Consider the following 23950-nt stretch of genomic DNA (forward strand, 5'->3'; position numbering starts at 1 on the left):
GGCTTTGGTTACATTTATTTAATAGTTTACAAGCATGAAAACTTCCCAATCAACTGTTGTCATTGTTATAAATAGCCTCCTGGAGCTTTGGAGCTCATTAACTGTTTAATAAATGTAAACAAAGCTGCCAAAGATTGAGAAAAGAAGTACAGGTTCCTAAGTACATGCGTAACTGCTTCGTGAATCTAGCCCCTGGATGAAGGAGACCTATATTGAACACCTTGCATGGAAATTCTTTTCTGTCAATCCTTCAATGGTTACCTGGAAGAGAGAGACATCTCTAGGCGACACCTAGTCAATGCAAGGTTCCCAGTCAATCTCCCGTAGGTTTTAAAGATGACAAATAATAAAAGACAGTACCTCGAGGCTACAGAGTATACAAGATTTATATTTACCTCTTCAACACTGTTGGGTTCATGGGTGGAGGAATCTAAGGGTGGGCTTGAGGGGCCAATATCACAGTCATCCGTCTCCTTCGTCATCATCATAAATTCTGTATCGTTTAATGGGAAGACACGTTGCTCATACGGCACCACACCCTGAAAGTGATAAACAGCACATCTTGTAACAAATGGTTTCAAAATGTGCCACAAAGGGAATATATGGCTCAAAAATAAAACAAGCTTTCCTTATACTGTACTGTGAAGCCATCAATGAACTACCAAGCCGATACATAAAAGCACTCTCCAAATATCAAACACACAAACCACAAGAAAAAATATTATGTAAAAACTGTAAGGTATCCTTACTGGGAATACCTAATCAGGGGCTATGTTTACATGAAAAAATGTTCATTCAAAAGGAATGTAGTCGGGAAAAAAATCCACAAATAACATGCTTAAAATTTTGCAAGCACATAGTCAACTTACCTCCAACCTTTCTGATAAGATTTCTTCTGTGGTGAGGAAACCACGGGCTCTGTTGCTGCTGATGTTGTTGTTGTTGGTATTGTTATTTGTATTGTTATTGGTATTGTTGTTAGTAATAATGTTGTTGTTGCTACTGCTATTGCTGAGGGTGCGGTTACGTCGGCTCCCAGGAAGAAGTGACGATAGTGTTGAGGCAGAAGATGTAGATAAGGAAGTAGTGGATAAAGTGGCTGAAGTTGATATTTGGTTGTACACAGAACTTCCAAGTTGAGGGTTATGGATAAAGAGCTGAGTTGACAACGTCTGAGAAGTGGTTGGAAAGAGAGATAGTTGAGATGAACTATTAACCAACCCAGACTGTGTTATAGAAGTAAAGCTTGAACTAGGTATGTTTGAAACAGGATAATTGGAAGAATTAGATATACTAGAAATGTTTGGGAGAGATGATGACTGATTGGAGTCCTCTGAGGGAGCTAGAGGTGTGGCCGGGGGTGTGGCCAAAGGTGAGATTGTGTCACACGTTGGATCAGGAGGTCTTGGTGACAATGGATGATCTGAAAGATATCCCAAAAGAAAATTAAATCCAATCATTATATACTCAGATGTAAAGACATTTTAATCAACTGGTAATAATACACATACTCTGACAACAAAACAGTTTAACTTTCATACTGGGTATGAAAGTTTTATTATTTTCCTAAAGAAAGGAAACACTCCATTTATCATCATGTTGGAATTTAGGCTCTAAGGCTAGCACTGGGATGAGCAATAATTCAGCATTAACAATCCACGTAAAAAGTAGAGGCACACTGCATACATACATAATTACTACCCTGTTTTCCTTTTTCATCGGGTGGGGAGGCAACACAACCCAATGAAAATGGTGAATAAATAGTGTATATCAAAATGAGGTTATGGAAACTGGGTAATACAGAAATAGACATTCATTTTACATTTACACATACAATATCACAGACATAAAAGTACCACACTCCAGAGCTGCACCCAATGTTTCAGAAGACAACATACACAATTCTCATTGTGAAGTTATAAAGTTACATACAGATATATTCACTGGTCTTCTCAATTACCATATCCCATGTGTTACTAACTCTCCACTTCCTAACACAAACACCATGTCCTCCAAACCTTTCCAGCTTCCTCCTCTCAAATTCACTTTGTTCAGTACATCCAATGCATCTCATTACACTCTCCTCAATCAAATTACTCATTTCTACTGCTCTAAACCTTAATTTTTCATTCACACCACACCATCATCTCAAACCTATTCATCAGAGTTGACATCATCACTTACTACATATAGACTTCTGGTTGCATCTACTCTCATCTTTTTTTTCAGTAAGGCCTTCATTGTACCAGCCACTTTCCCTACCCTAGCTTTGTCCTATTCTCAACTTGGATTATATAAATTCCTCTTTTTAGCAATCACAGGCTGAGTATTTAACTTACCGACCCCTTCCAGCACTGCACCATTCACATTTATTTGCACGCAGAATTTCCTTATCCCTCCCCAACCATAATTCTACTTTTAACAATGTTCTATCACACACATCAGTACAATCATTAACTAGTCAATATACATATACACTTCCACACACTGGAAGACCAAGACCCTGGACCAAAGCGCCAAAGCTCAACCCCTGCAAGCACAATTAGGTGAGTACACTGCTAAAGAACTATCATTTGCACATGAAAAGCAGAGGTGGAACAGGTACTCTGAGAGAGAACTCTATCAACATCAGAGGCCCGAGACTGTTCAATACGCTTCCACTACACATAAGGGGCATAACTACTGAGGGGCATAACCCCTCACAGTGTTCAAGAGAGAACTGGATAAGCACCTCCAAAGGATACCTGATCAACCAGGCTGTGACTCATACGTCAGGCTGCGAGCAGCCGCGTCTAACAGCCTGGCTGATCAGTCCAGCACCCAGGAGGCCTGGTCGACGACCGGGCCGCGGGGACACTAAGCCCCGGAAGCACCTCAAGGTAACCTCAAGGTAAGGTAGGTCAATCTCAAACTAATTACTCACATTAGGCCAGCACACTTGCTTTACAACCCACTCACATATTTATATTGACCTTCCTCATTTCACTTAAATATTGAATAACCAATAAAACCTCACAGAACCCTAGTATACATCTTCATTAATATCAAAACAGTCTCTCATTACACCATTAACTCTTATACATACTGTATACTACTTCCTACCTATAATTTTTTTTCACAGCATTCAACAGAACTCGGTGATCATCATCACTCTGCCAAGTCATTCTCTATCAACTTTATCAAATGTTTTTTTCAAATTCCATAAATGTCATGTACACCTTAGTAGTATAATAACTTGACAAAAGGAATATTAATTTGTAGAAACTTTGATATACTGATATTGTTAAAATATTTTTTTATTATAGATGAGAAAATTATCAGTACAGTACCTAATTCTTGAGAAATGGGTTTTCCCTGTTAAGCCCTTTAATTTAATATTTTAAGTAACAATGTAAAATATATATACAGTAATTTATTATAATTTAATAATAGTAATAATAGTTTATTATATAATATAATTTAATTGCATAATATAAAGTAATATTTAAGTTTAAGTATTACTTTATATACCTGTATTACACATTATAAACATGTGGCTGGAAACAATAAACAAGATCCTTACCGGGTGTGTTGGTTCCTGAGGAGTCTGTTCGTCGCGAGCGGGAAGACCTAGACGTTACATGCATGTGGAGGTATTGAAGGAATTTTTTACGTTCCAACTCTTCACTACGATTGTGTCGAGCGGTTGTCGCTTCTTCACTGATGTCTTCATCCTGAAAGTACATGTACTGAAAATGTAATGGGTTTATTAAAAACTAAAAAACATTGAATGCTATGAAACACCTCTTTCTGGTGGGTCCTTAGTGCTTGTTACCTGGGACACTCAATCTAATTCAGCCCATGCCAGGTCCTTGTGAATTGTATAAACCTACTTGGGACCTGAGGTCAAAAACCTGACTCCCCCCTCTCTAAAGAGGAACAAAAAATAAGGTATTGTAGAACAAAGAAATGGTCACCAGAAAGGTGGATAAACCAAAACAAACAAACAAACAATGGTAAATAAAACAGAAAATAGGACAATGAAGGCCTGACTCACGAATAACCCGGTCATGAAGCAATTCTTCCTCTTCCATCTCCACACAAGTAGGGGACTGGCACCTTCCTCCTTGACTCACCAACCTTGACACCTCAATTATATAACCAAGAAAATGGTAAACAAATGCTCCTGAATGGGGAAGAGAGGATCCAGGAAGCCACCAAAAACCCAACAGAAAAAGGCAATTCAACACCTGGTTTTCAGGAAGTGCTGTGTCACCATGGAGAAAAAAACAGAAAGGTGTGTGGAGATGAGTCACAGAAATTAATACCCAGGAAAAGGAAAGTCACCAAAAAATCAACCAAAAGCCTTGTAATCCCAGCGTTGACTATGAATATTCATTGAGAAATGAGCCGGCAACATTGTTGGACTGTCAAAACTCCCAAGTTCAAAAATCTATTTAGGCCAAAAAACACTGCAGAGAGAGCAAATACCATTGGACCAAAGGTAGGCTGCAGGCTAGCTAAACTTGATGAATCTGTGGACAACCTGACAAACACACAAGCCCTGGAACAAGGAACCGAGGACACAATATCCACGAACAGGTAGAACTACATCCTCTCATCATTCCAATTATGGAGACAAAACTGATGAATGTAATATGAAGGAGCCAACAAGAGAAAGAGGTAGTATTCTACCAGCTACTCTAAACCTGGTGTTTACCCAAAACGAACCTGAAGAAAACTTAAAATAAGGTACCATTAGGAGCCAGTAACTCCTTAAGGAGGAGAAAAAAGGACAAGGAGCAAGGGGAAAATACAGAAGAGGGGGACTACAGTAGGGTTATGGATGACCTGCATGAGGTTCAATAAGAGACTGAAATGGAAGGTCAGCTAATGCTGGAACTCAGAAATGCAAAGAAGCAATGGAGCAGTTCACATGTCTCGGGAGGGAAGTGGATGAAATGAGAACGGAAAATCCACGGTTCAACACACACTGTAAGGAAGAAAAGGAGAAGTAAAAAAAGTATGCAAAAAGTATAAACATGGATACAGGTGCAAAATGGGAGGCACTAAAGAGGGCCAGCAATGAGCACACCAGAATTAGGAGGGGCAGCAGAGCAGCAGTTTGAAAATTACACTGCAGGAAAAGCAAAGCAAACAGCTTAAGTTGGCACAGCCATATATGGAGGAAAACAACTATGAGAACATTTGGTTAGACTGAGGGGACAGGGAGGAAAACTCTTGGAAAATAAAAAAGAAGTGCGTGAACAACTCTTAGAGGTTTCCTGGAGGTCTACAAACCAGAACCAGATTAGAGTCCAAGGAGGGGTGACATGCATACATGCATTGTGAACCAGGCTACACAATAACAAAAAAACAAAGTCAAGGATGGCCAATACTTTTGAGAAGAACCAGGACCCGAAACACATGGGGCAGTTAACGGAGCGTAACGGCGAACATGAAAGATGTAAGCACCAAGCAATATGACTGAGGTGTCAAGGCTGGAAGAGCAAGGAGGAAACTTGCTCCACCTGTGCACAACCCCTGGATATGCACAGGTAGAATTAACGAGAGAACCGCTTCATGACTAGGTGGTTCACAAGTTTGGGGAGTCTTCGTCCCATTTTTTATGCTTTGTTTACCTTACTGTTTATATACAGTATTTTGGTTTGCCCACCTTTCTGGTGGCCTTTTCTTGGTTAGGGTGATCTACAATCCTCTGCTCCTTGTGCCTCATTAAAGTGGGACAGGTTTTGGCCTCTGGTCCTCAGTAGGCTTATATGACTCAGGGCCTGGCGAGGATTAAATTGGGTGGAGCTTACCACCATTCCAGAAAATATCATCTCACCTTACAAGACTTTACATTCATGTTATCAAATAGTTAACTTCTCTCTCATTCAGCCTTACATCAAAACTATGTAATAATAAAAAAGTATCATAAAATGATTTGTTATAAATCCGACATCAGAGCGCAACTCCATAGTCTCCTGCGACTGATGGATGCCTACTACTATAAGATGATTATGCCTGCAAAATTTTGATACATAATCATTATGAAAATACACTGCACACCTACAGTGACTTGAAGAACCCATTTGAAAAAGGCCATGCAGCTAATGGTTTATTCAGTTAGCCTATATGGTACCATGGTGTTTGTCCCACTAATAGAGCCTGGCTGTTTTCATACATCACTGAACTGCTTAATTGAAAAAAATCTTCCTTCTAGGAATACTGTACCTAATTAAGGAAAGGTTCTTGAAGTTAAAATATAATTCAGAAATAAAGATTCTTTAAGATTCTGAGTATTTTTTAAGTTGTATTAATAGATATTTGTTTTTGTAATATATAATAATTCTCACTGTTAGGGACAGGAAGCCAGTACTTAGGCTTGTACCGAGGTCACAGCTTGGTTGAACTATTGACCTTTCCCACGATGCAACCCAAAACAGTTGCCTAATTCCCAAGTATTTATTTATTGCTAGGTGAACAGAGGCATCAGGTAAGAGAAAACATACTCAACAACTGTCCCACCCAGGGCACAGTTTTTGCACCCCAAATCCAGGATCCCCAGTTGCGAGTCAAGAATGTAGACCACTGTACTACAAAACCCTTCAGTCAATTAACATGAATAAGCTTTTAATTAATTGTTGTGTATGCAATGATAAGGTCTTAGAAAATCAAGCTTCCCTGATCTTCATTTGAAATAGTAATTCCACTCTAGCTTAAGGAGACATCAGTTAGTTTTTTGAACGTTGTTCAATGTCAACAAATCTTTTTTGACTAGTTGTATATGAAAAGGGTTGCAATTGTTCCAAGCTTCAGTATTGCAGCCTAAATAGAAAGGGAGATTTTTTGTTTTGTTTTTTCAACGAATTTTACATATTTTCAACAAGTTTCAAATGAAATCATTTTTATGACACTTTTATCACATTGGCATATAATAAAGGATATGATTCAGCTGCTTTTCCAAAATATGCTTAGGTTTACTAATACAAATAGTCAAAGTTCCCCCCCAAAATTATGCAAATATGTCATGTTTATTATTATTATTATAAAATCAATAAATGAACTTTGGAAAAAAAGCTTGACCTACATTGTAGAAACAAACTCTACATATAAGGTGTAAGTTTCATGCAAATTGAGTAAAAAATTAAGAGTTATAAGAACGTTTATGTTACAGTACTTGAAAATAAAATATACAGTCTAAGGTGCTGCCATCTGTAGCTGAGATTGACATCAACCAATTTCCTCCAAAATTGGCACCTTTACAGATAGGCTTATGTGCAGTCAGGTGTACAAATTTCATGCAAATTGTCCGATAAACAAATAAAGAAAATATGAAAAAAAAATTAATTATTTTTTTTTATAAAACTAATTATTAAATATTTTTATTATATGCTATTGTGATAGCTGAGAGTCATAGACATGATTTCAGTTGACACTTGTGTTTGATGTTAATTTTTGACTACTGTATTTTGGAAAAATTTTGACAATTTAATATTTTTTTCTCCCTTCCTATTTATGCTATGATGCTGAGACTTGGACCAGACGAAACCCTTTTCATATAAAACTCGTCAAAAACGTTTGATTGAAATCGATCTAGTTTTCATTTATTGCATATTTTTGGCATACTTGTATTTGGTTAGAATGCCCCCTTAAAATAACTTGATAAATTATTTCTCGATGATTTAATGCCTCAGTCCCATCATACTTTATTCAAATCAAAGTTTAATAAATTTCATCACAACTGAACCATGGGATCACACAACAGTGTCATTGGCTAGGCATTTCAAAATTTAACATGGATTTATTTATTCTGTGTGTGAATCCATCTCCTTTATATTATATAAAATATAAATGTATGAAAAATAAATGAAAAAGATCAGACTTGCTCTACTACGCTAGTAGCACAGATATATATACTGTACATGGATTAGTGAGAATAGATTATACAGAGTAGAGTACTGTACACCAAACTGACCTCCTCTTCCTGACTAGTACCACTTGTTCCACTAAGCACATTATTAGGGACTAACGGAACTATTCTCCACTTGGGAGTGGGGATCTCCTTGTACTCCAGTTTCTCTACACGAGTTGACGCTGCCATGCTGTATGGAATCACTATGTTATCGATGTCGTAAGAATTCGAACTTGTCATCTGAAAAAGAAATAAATTATACTTAATAAAATATTAATTAAAGATAATATTAATTAAAAGAACACTACAGGTACAAACAATTTAAACGCATTTAAATTTCATATATAAAAAAAACGGATTTTAATGATGAAATTATAAATGATGAAATGATTTAAGATGAAAGGAAAGGGAAAACAAATTTTTCTGTGCTTGAAATAATGTATGAAATTACATTAAGAAAATATGTAGCATATGTTACAGTGCAAGTACAGTACAGTACTGTATACTGTACTGTAAATGAAATTGGAAAATTAATGCAAAAGAATGTAGTGGAACCCTGCACAAATGGAATGATTAGGTATGGAGCCCTTCTACTGCATCTAGACCTACGTTACATCTATCATTTTTTACTCAACATTTTTGGCCATCATCATTAATTTTATTAATGCAAACACTGTAGTGTGTCTTTGTACATATTAAAGTAAATAATTATCAAAGAAGGCACCAAGCCGGGAAGGCTATGTAGCACCATCAAATGTGCGGAATAATCAGAGGGCGCAAATACTACCGAGGATGCAAATATGAGAACAGAAATGCTAAGGCGGACAATATCAAAAGTATCCGATTCACCAAGAATTCTATCTAGGGACAAACGACTGCGGGGGGACAGTCGGAAGGTAAGACACACGCTCATCCTGGAAGTCAAGACATTCAACAAGGATATGCACAACTGTAAGAGGGACAATGCAGTTAGGACAATAAGGAGCAGGGCGGCGCTCCATTAAGTGACTGAGTTAAGTGCGTATGGCCAATACGCAACCTTGCCAGAGCCGTTTCCCACCGCCGGTTACGGTGATAAGAGGAAGGCCACAGGGACACACATTAATATCATTAGGGAAAACAGACACTTCTAACAAAATAAGTTTTCAAGTTATACTTTGGCCACCACATTCCAGTTCATTCAATGTACGATTAGCTGAGCTAGAAATATTATTTTCCATTACATTTGATCACATTACCATCGACAACATCCATCAGTTTCATCGGAACTTCCACTGCTTCTAGTTCCATTTGACAGGGGTTCCACTTAATGTATTTAAATAAAGAAGGGAAAGTTTTTTTGTCAGGACAGTGATATGATTCAATTTTAAATTTTCTACTACAGTCTAGCAAACTTTCAGTTGAACACAGTAGTATTTTATGCCCACTCTTAAACACAGGTTCAGAATGGTCAACTCTGGCCTTCATGCCTTGTTGCAGATCATCAATACCAGCATGATACATTTCTTTTAGCTTTTTATTATATAGTATTGCTGTAAATATATACATAATATTTTTTTAGTTTTAGCTAAAAATTCGTAACAAAACAATACAGAACTGCATATATCTTGAGATACAAAAGTAATATAATGAGAGCTGTGGGGGTTGAATAACAACAGTGTGATGTAGTGAGCACAGCGTAAAGGTGGTGGTACGTACTGGATGAGAGTAATAGTGGGTGGTGGTTGAGGTGAGTGAAGGTGGCACTTAACAGTGACTACATAAAGTGAGGTCTAGGGCTTCATGCCCCTAATACATTTTTTATTTTAATTTAATTCCCTGTAGTTCATGTTTTTGGTCATATCTTGCCTTGTTCACCACCCACACAGAATATGAGTATTTCCACATATTTGAAGCTGTCACCTTGTCCACTCTCCTCATTATCATGCACATAGTGGAGATCATATCCCACCTGTTACTTCTGTCCTCACGGACTCTGATATTTAGTTCCCTTAACCTGTTCTCAAGGCGGTGGTTCTCAGGGCAGTGTGCAGGACAAACATATCAATTGTGACACTAGCTCTCCACATATGTCAGTTGCTTAATTTAGAAACTGTACTTGTGATCGATCTCGAACCCATTGATGATGCAAGGACTTATACTGAATTTTGTAACTAGCTCATCAAGATTGTAACTTGCTTAGCTAAATGAATTGTGGGGTTCAGTCTCTGAGCCCATTATGTGCATCTGTAACCCTTTCCACTACTGCCCACAAGATGGGTATGGGTGCATAATAAATGAACTAAACTAAAAAACTAACCCGTTCTCATAGCTTAGCCCTCTTTTAGTACAAATTCTATTGTAACCTTGGCAGTTTAAATTTAATTTTAGCTTCACACTTTGCCAATTCCTGGCCCTGCTGCATATTTTAATACCGAAGGTTTTAACGGTTTTCAAAGTCATTCTAATGTCTGCTGGCTATGTTACCTTATTTGTATGAGCCTCTGGAGTCTATTTCAAATTCATTTATTCTTTCAAATTTGTAAAGCTGCCCACTCCTGGAATTTGTATTTTCTGCTATTTTCTGTAGTCTTCCTCATTTTGCATATTTCTCATTAGATTTGCACCATCAGAAAGCATTGGCATATACAAGTTTGCTCCACTGGGTAGGCCATTCACAAATTAAGAAGAATGGTTCCAGAACTAATCTTCAGGAGATCCAACTTGTTACATCCCTCCATCCAGGCCTCTCTTGTCTGCCTATAACCTTTTGTTTCTGCTCATTAAGTATTCCCACATCCACTTATGCCAGTTGTGCGCACGCATCTTGTGCACTAACCTTTCATCAATAATATCTCAAGCTTTTTGAGTCTATGAAGATGCAATAAACTAAGGCATGACTTTTTCCTGTGAATAAAAGTTGACTCCATTACAAAATGAAGCCTTTCACAATGCTTTAATAATCTTTAATAGAATTTTGCAGGGGGATGCATGTTAGTGACACTGGTCTTTAGTTAAAGTTCTTTCAGTCTTTCCCCTTTCTTGAAGTCTAGAACCAAGTGTTCTTTTTTTTTTTAAGATTTCCAGCTCACCAGCTTCCTTCAGTAACCATGGAGGTATCTCAAAGGTCCTATTGGTTTTGTTACATCTAATCCCCTCTAGATGTGTTTTACCTTGTCATAAACTGCTGAGCTATCTGGTGTTGCTCCTGACACTTCCTTGTCACACTCCATAAGTATGCCTCTTCTCCTCAGCCTGTTCCTTTTGTTAGCATATTGTGTATAAACTGCTGCTCTCCTGACTCAGATGTAATAATTCTGGCTCTTTGTGCCTTTCTATTTACAACTGTTCACTGTTGTCTACTTTTCCCATGCCGTTTTTCTCTCTTCCACTATTTACTGAACCATGGGTTTACCCCCTTCTCTTTTTGTGCACCTCCTTCCCGAATAAGCTGAACTGTTCCGTGGCTTAACATTTCCAGGCAATGAATTCCGTCAATGTATTTACCGTCTTTCCCTCTGTTTCATTCACCTATTAAACATCTTGCAGATACTGTATGTCTTCTGTAGTCCATTCATGTGTTCTCTTTCAGTTCAACTGAATTTTTGGTCAAACTACTTTCTACTATGTAATCAAACAAAAAGATGCCACTCGGGCAAAGATCACAACTAGACTGCATGACATCAAACCTAGAACAGGATATATGAATGACTGGAAAAAAATCTGGTGCTCAGTGAAGAAGTTTTGATTCTTTAATGACCACAGAGATATATTTTGAATCAAGCATGAAAGGCAACAAAGAAACTTAAGAGCCCAAATGCACATCCCATACCTTTCTGACAGTAGGGCTATAAAACAGCCCCTACTGTCAAGTTAGCAAAGCACAAGTTAGCTCCTAGTTTGAGGATGCACCACTCTTGGATGGTCCATCATTTAACGGAATTAAAGACGAGGTAGAGAACCATAAAAGAAGATCTTTCTCATTTTGACCCATTATTGGCCCATCAGTCATATGACCAATGTTCTCAAGATCTCCCACCTGGCCCAACATTGTGGAGAACCAGAGGTTGGCACACACAACAAAAGCAGCTCAGCTATCAAGAGTCTCATGCTGACTGTGCTACTCTCAAGAACATCACTACCATCAGTCATCATTCACTCGTAGTAGGGGTTGAGGAGAATAAGGAGGAGAGGTGGTGGTGGTGGTAAAGGAAAGGAGGAGGAGGTTGAGGAGAGAAGAGGCAACAGAGTCCACACACACAACATGCAAGATAACACAAGATCTGTCTGACCACAATATGTAACTACTGTTCTACATTAAGTTTTATCTGGATAAAAATCTGGTTAGCAAATCCAAAGTCTTCAAAACCTGCACTGCCTCTATCTTATACTGCCAGCTGGAAAACAATAAGTAGCACCATGCTATAGTCAAATGGTTTGGAAATTTTACAACAAAGGAGAAATATATAATGTCTAAAAACAATGTCACGGCTACTGTTGCGCGTACAGACTAGACTACAACCTGAAAAATTGCTACTGTTTGTGCTAGTGCATGGCATACCTGAGGCATACCTGGAGAGGGTTTCAAGAGTTGTTCTACTCCCCGAGCCTGGCCTGAGGCCAGGCTCAACTGGCTGGCATGGTAGCCGGTGTTGTGGGTTTTAGTAATGTTTTCAAATTTGAAATGAGTTTACATTACAGTAATAGTTTCAAAATGTATTCACAGCCCTTTCTTAAAGCCTGTACCAAACTTACGATCCTGACAATGGAGAGCAAGTTATTTCAAAGTTCTACAACTCTAGTCAAAGCAGCCCTGTGCCTCATTTATATTTCATCTAATATACTTTAACTTCACGTCAATATAGCGGTGGTTCTTTTCAAATATCCTTGCATCTTGATAACTACCTGCTTAAATTCCTGTTGAGTATACTGAATTTCTTTAATATCTTCAAGGTTTAGACAAGGTCTTCTCATACACCAATTTAAAGGAAACAAGTTTAGTTCTTCAGCTCTTTCTTCAGTTTATTTTTTAATATATTAGTTTAGTAACCTTTCCACATACAGTATTCTCTCAAACGAGTCATTTTATTTTAGGTAAGGCCATTTTATATATGGATATATATTTTTAACTTTAGCTTTATGTAATAATATACTTTATATATACTTTTGGATAATTAGAAAACCAGAATTGTAAAGCATATTTCAAGTCATGGTCTCTGACAATATATAAGAATACTTTCTTAGCCAGAAACCCCAGTAGTCAGTTGGCCTTGTTAGTCACAGCTAGACACCTTGTCTGTCTCGGTAGGTAGTTTTTCAGAACTGTCATATTCAAAGTTAATATTATTACATTTATCTATATTCATCTCCCACATCTTTGAATACTTTGCTACCTTACCTACACCCTATTTAGAATAATTACACCAATTTGCCTTAGGAGTAGCATTTCTTCCCAATAAGGTCATTTGAATTTTTTTTTTATGAGATTCCTATTTCTATGAGAACCCTATTTCTAAGTAATTTACAGTATATGGATATGAAGAATATACGAGTAAAACTCCCTGACATACCCAATCTCTAATGTGCTCCCAGCTGGACGATTCTAAATTCACTATCACTCACCATTCCACCAGTAAGCAAAATCTGGATCCTGGCTTGAAATCCTCCTCCAATATTATCCAATTAAAAATATATAAGATTTATTGCACAGGGTCATTTATTCTGGAATATTTGTTGGTTTTCAATTAATAAATTGTGGTTCTTTGTTGACTTTTCCAAATGTCTCCATTATTATTCCTAACACTGACAACAAAATATTGGGAAAAAATATTAAATTATGCTTCCTATCAACTTTCTTCAACAATGAAGTGACATTCACTAGTTCCAGTCATTTGAGACACTGCTTTTGACTGATAGTTTATCTGTTTGCATTTAAAAGTTTTTACTTTCATTGCAAAATCCCCTCACACTAATGCCCTACAGAGAATATTTCTTATTTTAGTGATTAACAGTACGAGGACTTTCATCCAGTGGGGGTGAATTGGTGCTAATTTCCTTTACCATGTGGATTTCCTAGTTTCCTTGCACTTCTCTGGCTGCTTTAATCAGCTTTGGCTTCATTTTAGAGCTTCCTTCCCTGTTGTCATTAGTAAAGACCATTAGCCATTGCTTTCTCTTGGGTTTCCTGGGTTCCTGGGATAGACTACTCTCGAGTCGTCAGCCTGCACCGTCAGCCGGATTTGTACAGTACTTCATTATGTTTACGACTTCTTACACCCACTGCTGGTAGACGAGTTTTGATGTTAGCATATATGCCTGCTCTAGCACCTAAATTTAAGCTCGTAGGTCTGATTAAATGGAGACGAGAAAATCTGATCTCTTTACAACATATCGGGAGATCGTGATGCACCTCTACCTTGGCTACCATGAGTAGTTTCCGGGGATCAACAGGCGCATGGCCCGGTCTCCGGTCTTGGTCTGGCCCCCTAATCCAGAAGAAATATTTGGTTCTCACGGGACATTTTCGGGAGATTGATTTTAAATCTCTAATCCATCTCATGGATCAAGGTGTGATCCAGAGATTATGACAATTGATCCCATTACTGAGATTAAGTAACGGGATCAATTAAGGAAGTGGGATTAAGCCAATGGATGAGACATTAAACCATGAAAATCTGAGACAGGATTCTATGAAGCAATTTTCAACTTGGCTTAGGTTTGATGACTTCAAACTTTACTATAACTTAGTAAAGGTGATGACATTAAAACATGTTTGGAAGAGGCTTGTGATATTTACTGATTAAATTACAGCTGCAAGCATAGGTGAAGGTGCAGTTTTCCATTGGATGTTTAGAAAGGCTGGTGAGGATGTTGACCTGGATGTGCATGGGAAGGGTTGGAGGGTTATGCCAATGATTCAGGATATTGGGTGATGACAGTGGAGAAGATCGCAGTGTGTTTCTGGCCATGGGTTATCTAGAGGTTATCTAGAGATGATTTCGGGGCTTTAGTGTCCCCGCGGCCCAGTCCTCGACCAGGCCTCCACCCCCAGGAAGCAGCCCGTGGCAGCTGACTAACACCCAGGTACCTATTTTACTGCTAGGTAACAGGGGCATAGGGTGAAAGAAACTCTGCCCATTGTTTCTCGCCGGCGCCTGGGATCGAACCCAGGACCACAGGATCACAAGCGTGATGCCGAGCGTGTTGTCCGCTCGGCCGACCGGCTCTAGGTAGGAGGATGAGGGGAAAGCTTTGGAGGCGACATGGAGAAAATATTATTCCGATTTAAAACAAAGGTTCAATGGATTTGTGTTCAAAATTAATAATGGGGAAATTACCAAACTCTATCTACATTTAAAACCTGCCAAAGAATTTTTCCAGTATGAGGAGAAAAATCAAAGAAACTTATTCCTACAGATAGGATTTGTAGTTATGCTGCCAAGTTGAAGATCAGCTATAAGTGAAGACTTTGGAGCAGGAACCACCCATAACCCAGCCTCTGGCACTCATCATTAAAGCTGCAAACTCATTCAAAGTGATCAATACAGTAAAGGTAGTTAACATCAGTTTAATGAAGATGCTACGTTGACATCTTTATCTTCTTTACGTAACGTGAAAGTGACAATACTCTGTATTTTCCTGTAAATAGTGAACTAAAATTTTGTAATAAAGGTACATATTTTAAACAAAATTAAAATTAATTCATTAATACAAGGATGCCTCACTTTTTTCACTAGAGGTACACATATGAACTCTAAGCAAAAAAGATTTTTTCTAGCAATAAAAAATAAAGTATTTCTGTTGCACAGCTGTAAAGTATTACATATTTTTATTGTAAGTGAAATATATTATTTCTTGGGAAAAACTGGAAAAAATGAATAATAATGGTTTTTAGGGATAAAAAACCGAGCTGATGCTGGAGGCCTATGGAATATAAAATTTTGCCAGATGTGAGGTCACTCCCATTAGTCCATTTACAGTAAATGGGCGTTCATGTTACATTAATGAGACAAAACTAGACAAATAAATATTTATTGTATAAATATCTGGCACTTCAAAAAGTTATGCAACTTGGGAATGTTTATATAATTGTTATTTGTGAAGATCATGCCAAAAGCTGCGTTGAATACAGGGTTAATTTTTTACTGCTGCACACAACCTAATATTACTCTTTAACAAGAGGGGGGGGGGAAGCCTATCACATCTAACATTTTTAATGTATTTTGTACGTGTGGTCAGTCTCGAGCCCATTGTTTACGTGACGATGTGCATTGAATTTTGTAACTAGCTCATCAAAACTGCAACTTCCTTAACTAAATGAATTGTGGGTTCAGTCCCTGAGCCCATTATGTACCTCTGTAACCCTTTCCACTACTGCCCACATGATGGGTATGGGGTGCATAATAAATTAACTAAACTAAACTTCTCCTTTTCTTTTTTTTCTGTAAGCTCTTATTATTGGATTCAAAGTGATTTTAATTTGCAGTACTCTTAGTACATATAATATTTTTCTTTCATTGTTTCTAATCCTATATAGTCTGTATTGTCTATAGGGTCACCTGTCACTTAGAAGGTCTTGTACGATTTCATTTTCATTCTGTAAGTTTTGATAGCTATTTTAACAACCAGTAAGGGCCAGATTTTTTCCTTATTCCTTTTCATCTTTTTGGGGATGTGGTTCATTTTGAAAGTACTTTAATTTTGAACCTGCTCCACATTTTGTGTCCATGTTCAGGAGTTCTGTCAAATTTATATTACTGAAGTCTGGGTGCATCAAAGCATGCTGCCCTCTGTAATTCAGTAACATCAAAATCCTCAGATTAGGCAAAATTGTAATTAATTTTGTCAATAAAGATGTTAATAATAAATAATAATAATCATTAGATTATTTTGGATACCTAAAGTCCATGTTTAGTGTGAATGAAACAATGTTGTGGTCACACTGTCCTGGTCTCTGATTCCCTAGTGATGATGGAGGGAGAATGAAAAGAGTTGCCAGAGAATTATGAACAAATTAGACTTCCAAGATCAAGTCAACTAAGAGTTGACATTCCAGTCAACTTCCAGTTCTTCCAATGATGGATTATGTTACTAGACTATACCAAGCTGGGAAAAGATATGCACTCAAAAATAGTCAACAAATATTGACTCGATGCAAAGGCCAGAAAAAGTTCCTCAAAATGATAATGCAAGTCTTGGACACAGGAGAGATACAAATGATATATAGTAAGTCGCAATAAACAGAAGAACTACCTGAAAGTTTGGCGATAGCCAATACACAAAAAAAAGATAGACAGGAGGAACTAAACATGGCCAGTGTCCCTCACTTGCATACCATTCAAGGTGATGGAGCTGACCATAAAGAAGAGTCTTGTAACACTTCGAGAGAACAGATTATAATGTGCCACAGGCATGGGTTCAGTGCTGGTAAATCTTGCCTCACAAATCTGATAGAATCCTATGACTGGGTGACAAAACTCAGGAAAGATAGAGAAAGGTAGGCACTAGACTCCCACTTGTTCACTAGAGACTAGTGTACATGTTTGCCAAATATGCAGGAATGACAGAAAAGGTGTTCTGGTGAATAAAGAAATATCTCTGCAACAGAAGATAGTCATTGTGGGGGGGGGTAAACAATAAACAGGATTCCAGAGTGACAAAATTTCACCAGCAGAGTTCCACAGCATCAGTATTATAACCAATTTTATTCTTCAAATATATAAATGATTTACCAGAGGGAATTAAGAATGTCCTCTTAATGTTTGCTGATTACACTAAAACTATGAGGATTAATACAGTGGAAGATGGCTAGAAACCGACGATATTCACTCTGAAAGAATGATTTAAGTGACTACTAGTATTCAACTCGTGCAAGTGCAAAATAATGAAGGTAACAGGTACGAGTAACAGTGATCTATACAAGATGACTCGGAGGAGAGGATACCTTTCAAGAATGAAGAAGACAGACCTGGGGGGTTGTTATCACACTGAACCTGTTGCCAAAGACCCCACATTCAATGAGTATCATCACCTGCATATGCTAGGTTAGCCAACGTAAATAATGCCTTATAATGCCTTTAGAAAACCGAATAAGAACTTATTCAGGACTGTTTATACCATGTATAGTGTGTAAGACAAATTCTGGAATATGCAAGGAAACAGGAGAACCCTTAAATTTTCAAAGTAAAAACAAAGCGAGAGAGAGCCAGATGTATGCAACTAGACTTGTCCCAGAACTGAGATGTATGAGCTATGAGGAAACATAGGAACTGATAGAGAAGACAAACATAAGTGGTATATGAGCAAGGGAACACAAATGGAAACCAAGTACAGTACTCAACTGAGCCAAAAGAGACATTAACACAAAATTTAAGTGTCAGAATTGTTGACAAATGCAATGCACAAAGAGGTGAAGTGGTACAAAAAAAACTTAACAGTATCAAATGTATGATGGTAGAATGATAGTATGATAGTCGAATCAGGAACCATTAGAGCAGTTAATTGAAGAGCAAGGTCAAAAGAACTGAAATTTAACACTTTAACACAGCACAATTAGGTTGAGTACATACACAAAAGCACAAAAGTATTGGAAGACATGAACTTGCAAATTCGTGACATTACTTTTGGATCTTGTAATTGTCAGAAGAGACATCTTTGACTTGCAGTACCTGCCATTAGGAGACTGATCATATCTAATTGTATATTAAATATACCATTCATTATGACAAGATAATGGAGACAAGGAGATATCAGAGAAAACTAAAAATTAAGAAACATAAGAATTTAGGCAAGTTCTTTAATGGATTTGAATTGGAGAGGATGTAAGTAAGATGAATGCAAACAGTGAAATAAATTACAAAGAAATTCAAATATTTGTACCAAAAGACAAAATTAGAAAACAGGATTAGCTGAACAGAAATTTCAAGAGGGCCAGAGACAAAGAAAAAAGGAATCAATGCAAGTGACTTGACCCACAAACATGTCAGAACAAAATAAGCCCCAAACTACTATACAGTGATGAAAAGGGAGAAGAAAAACTGATAATGGATACCTGACTAATGCAACACAAACCCCAGCTAACTCTATAAATTTCTTAAAAGTAAACTGAACGTTAAGGCTAACATTCATAGATCAAGTATGTGAAACCGAGTCATGAAAAGGAAAGAAATGTGCAAAGGTCAACCAACCAGTCAGCCCACTAGTCAACTAACCAGTCAGCCCACTAGTCAACTAACCAGTCAACCCACTAGTCAACTAACCAGTCAACCCACTAGTCAACTAACCAGTCAACCCACTAGTCAACTAACCAGTCAACCCACTAGTCAACTAACCAGTCAACCCACTAGTCAACTAACCAGTCAACCCACTAGTCATCTAACCAGTCAACCTACTAGTCATCTAACCAGTCAGCCAGCCAACCAAGTGCGCCTAAAAAAATTATACAAATACTTGCACTGCATATTCTACAACTGGTCTTGATGGATGCCATGACAAGTTCCTGAATGCCATCCTTTTAGAAATATTTGCCAGTTTCACATACAGTGCCATGTAATGTTATTCTGCTTAGTGTTTCCCCATTCATTGGACTAATGCATGCTATCTTATGCCTGAATAGGCAAAACCCCATTAAATAAAGTCAACACAAGAGCAAAACAATTTCTCAGCATAATTTTTGTTATCAGAAAAAATATGCAATTTTACGGACATGTAAATATACGAGTAATGTATTTCTAATAAACACACACAAATAAATATGTAGTAAACAATGTAATGTTTAATTATATTTGTAGAGTTATGATCTTTTATTGCAAGCTAATGATGGATAGCCAAAGAGAGGGAAATGATAACAATGAGATAATGAAATGATAATAACAATGATAATGAAATGAGGGACTTGATAACAATATGCACATAATTAGATTAATTACTCTATTGAAAAATACTCTGCACAGTAAAGATAAGAGAAGGCAGGAGACTGATTTGAGGCAATTGTCAGTCCTTTTCAGCTTCAGTGTGTATTTGTTTGGGGGGGGGGGGGAACATGTGGCTAAAAACCATATATGCAAAAATAAACAAAACCTACTTTATTTATGATTTTGTGTTAATTTGTATTTCTCCCATCTTTAATGTTATTTAGAATGTGAGTGTGTTGATTTTATAATATAGTCCCGAGAATAATGTAAACATTATGCTCCTTTGGACCACAGTCTTGTCAATTGTTTGAAACAACAACACCCCCACATTTATTACACAAAGTAAATTTCCTCTGTTATTCATAGTGTCTGGTATTACAAAACAATGAACAGTACTGTATTTAATATGTAACAGTATTTATGATATAAATAATTAAAAGAAGGTACCAAGCCAGGAAGACTATTTAGCACCGTCTATGTCACAGGACAAAGGGTCCTAAACATCAACTAGGAATGCCAATATAAGAGCAAAAATATAGAAGAGTGACAATAAGGGTATTGGATTCACTATGGATTCTATCCTCATATCAGACAAACAAGGACACAAACTATACTAACGTATCACTCTTTGTAGATGATATTAGGATTGTTTAACGAGTAGAAACTATAAAGGACACAGCAACCTCCAAACTAATATAAATAAGATGTTCTAATGGGCCACAGTTCAAGGAAAATAAGTGCCAGCTACTCTGCTACTCTGCTACGGTAAAAAATAAAAATGCAAACTAGATAAAACCACACAAATTCTATTGCATCATACCACACAATAGAAACAAAAAGCAACAAAATATTTTGAAGCAATCATGTCTGAATACCCAACTCTTAAACAATATAAAAATAGTTATCAACTTCAAAGACAAATGACTACTTGAATAACAATGTTTCAAACAAGAGGTGCCATGCCAGTGATACTTTTCAAGATATTAGTGCTCTATAGGGTGAAATATTGTTGCACAATAACAGTTCCATTCAAATCTACAGAAATTATTGACCTGCAAGCATGCAGAAATCTTTCACTGACTGAATTCATTCAATAAACCATCCAAATTATTGCAAGTTTTACAATATCTTAAATTGAATTCTGTAGAGTGCAGACAAGATAGGTACATAATAATTTACTCTTGGAAAATATTAGAAGGATTGGTTTCATAAATTCAAGCCTAAATAACTCCTTTACAAGACTGGGAGGCAAAGTAGGAAGTGCAAAATAGCTCCACTGAAAAGCAGAGATGCAGTAGGTATACTAAGAGAATTCTATCAACATCAAGGGCCCACGACTTTTCAACACTCCCTCTAAATATAAGAGTATAACTAGCCAACCTCTCAGAGTGTTCGAGAGAGAACTTGATAAAATACCTCCAAAGGATATATCATTAACTGGGCTGTGATTCATATGTCGGACTGTGAAGAGCAGCAGCATCTTACAGCCTAGTTGACCAGACTAACAACCACGAGATCTGATCAGAGACTGGGCCATCGGGGACAATGATTCCTTGAACCAACGACAGGTAGGTAGGTATAGTGGATGGGTTGACGAACAAAAATGAAGAGAGACAGTGTAGATGACAGGCTAGGAACAGCCATTTTAAGTTCTGCATACTGCTACTCAACACTGAACAGTGATACAAACATGTTTCTCTGTATCATTTAGATTCTCGCATAAGTAAATGTTGTATTTCTTCCATCGTTTACTTTATTAGGATGAGATACGTTTACTGTATTTGGTCTGGTAAAGTTATCTTTATTAATTTTTTCGAATGAATATAAAAACAGTATTCGCTGACACTGGCCATACGAGAATCACTCATTCCAGTTTGTGTGTGTCTGGATGAAGAATGGATACACGAAAAATAAACTGGGTCAAACTTTTTCTCGGTTACTTTGCGGTTGCCTGGATGTGGTTTCAAGGATCATTGTATCTGAAGCTGCATTTCAGAATAAGCCTCCTTGTGGTGGAAATTTTTCAATACTACGACAAATTTGGCAGTTCTGTTTACTACGGTTCTTAATGCATCTAATAGCAGAAAGATATGACTTGTGATTGCTAAATACCTATATTTTGCTTACCCAGTCCACAAATTAGAAGTAAAATGATGTAATGTTTTCTCATATAGTGCTATAAAATGGGGTCAAACAAGCTGATTTTAGTAAAGATGGGTGTTGTTTCTTGTTCTGCTAATGATATAGTTCTATTAGCACCTACAAAACATATGTTAAAACTTTACAGAAATCTAAGAAAGATATACAATAGTGCCAAATGACTACATATTCAACCCCAGATGATGTGCAAGTTATTTTCAACTCCTAGACTCATTGTATCCAAATCTTTAATTAAAACTACTAAGCAGGTATGTCAATAAAATATTTCTAATACCATCTACGTTATATATTTTCATAGGGCCCACCTATCAACTCAATATATTGGCTATAAATAACATGATTAAAAAAAAATACAACTTAAGAATTATACAACAGAGTCTAATTAAACTAGCTGAATGGGGAAATAGAGATTTTTACTTAGCTGGATACTTGATAATGCTAAGGAATCTGTTACAAAATTTGGCTCATTGACTAGCAGTTTTAATCATGTTGCAGATCACTCTACATGAGCTTTTTTTTTCTAAAGGTTTTGATGCAAGGTAGCTCCTGAATCTGCTGATGTAGAATTCTTTCACATTTAGATAGCATTATGAAATCATATTTTTATCCTATACTGTGTGGCCCTGGTCAGGGACATGGCTACAGCGGACACTGATCCTTGATAACACATCAATTTAGGCAGCTCATGATTTGAATGGATCTGAATAGCCTAGATTCAGTTATGCAGGTTATCACATTTGTTACTAATTTTAAAATGCAGAGGTAAAATCTTCCTTTATGCAGGTTGTGAAGTCACTCGAGCAAATACTAGTAGGTTGCACTAACATTGTAAACGAAACATGCTAAACCTCGTGCCTATGTTTACAGCCATGTATGCAATCTCTTCCCATCATTTGAACGGTTGTGCTTCCAGATAGATACAAAGATGCCCGAAATAACTACACGACAGTAAGGAACTTTGAGAATGGTATAACAGACAAATGTAAATCAGATCCAGGCCTTATCTATAAATTCATTAAAAGCAAGCTGCAGGTAAAGGATAATATTCAGAGGTTGAAAATGGGAGATAGAGTACGGAAAATGAAAAGGAAATGTGTGAAACATTAAACAGAAAGTTCCAAAGTGTGTTTTGTACAAAATGAAATCTTCAGGGAACCAGACACAATAAGAATTCCAGAGAACATCATAGAGTATATAGAGGTGTCTAGAGACCAAGTGAAAAAAATGCTCTTGGAGCTAAGTAAGAACAAAGCAGTTGGCCCAGATGGAGTTTCACCATGGGTTCTGAGAGAATGTGCATCTGAGCTCAGCATTCCCACTTCAGCTGATTTTTCAGGCATCCCTATGTACAGGATTCGTAGCAGATGTGTGGAAAAAGGCTAACATAGTTCCAGTCTACAAAAGTGACAGCAGGGAAGACCCCCTCAATTATAGACTTGTATCATTGACAAGTGTAATAGTCAAAATATTGGAAAAAATAATAAAAACTAAATGGGTAGAACACCTGGAGAGAAATTATATAATATCAGACAAACAGTATGGTTTTCGATCTGGAAGCTCCTATATATCGAATTTACTCAGTTTCTATGATCGAGCCACAGAGATTTTACAGGAAGGAGATGGTTGGGTTGACTGCATCTATCTGGACCTAAAAAAAGGCTTTAGACAGAGTTCCACATATGAGGTTGTTCTAGAAAATGGAACATATTGGAGGGGTAACAGGTAAGCAAACACGGATGAACAATTTTTTGACTGAAAGAAAAATGAGGGCAGTAATCAGAGGCAATGTATCGGACTGGAGAAATGTCACAAGTGGAGTACCACAGGGTTCAGGTCTTTCATTGGTGATGTTCATTGTCTACATAAATGATCTGCCAAATGGAATACAGAATTATATGAGTATGTTTGCTGATGATGCTAAGATAATAGGAAGGATAAGAAACTTAGATGATTGTCATGCCCTTCAAGAAGATCTGGATATGAAGCACCACTTGACAAATGG

The 23950-nt window shown here is 37.2% G+C and overlaps 1 protein-coding gene across 2 annotated transcripts in view; it reads right to left on the bottom strand.

Moving 5' to 3' along the window:
- The window catches only part of LOC123766735 (KAT8 regulatory NSL complex subunit 1), a 114251-nt gene that overhangs the window by 11260 nt on the left and 79041 nt on the right, over positions 1–23950 (bottom strand). For both annotated transcript variants that reach the window (XM_045756045.2, XM_045756046.2), the window contains exons 8-11: positions 7961–8137; positions 3563–3713; positions 870–1423; positions 396–539 (exon numbers count right to left, since the gene is read on the bottom strand). In XM_045756045.2, the coding sequence (XP_045612001.1) occupies positions 396–539; positions 870–1423; positions 3563–3713; positions 7961–8137 (1026 nt within the window). The remainder of the gene's footprint in view (positions 1–395; positions 540–869; positions 1424–3562; positions 3714–7960; positions 8138–23950) is intronic.

The sequence above is a fragment of the Procambarus clarkii genome, chromosome 60, assembly GCF_040958095.1.
Source record: "Procambarus clarkii isolate CNS0578487 chromosome 60, FALCON_Pclarkii_2.0, whole genome shotgun sequence".
Taxonomy (NCBI): Eukaryota; Metazoa; Arthropoda; class Malacostraca; order Decapoda; family Cambaridae; genus Procambarus; species Procambarus clarkii.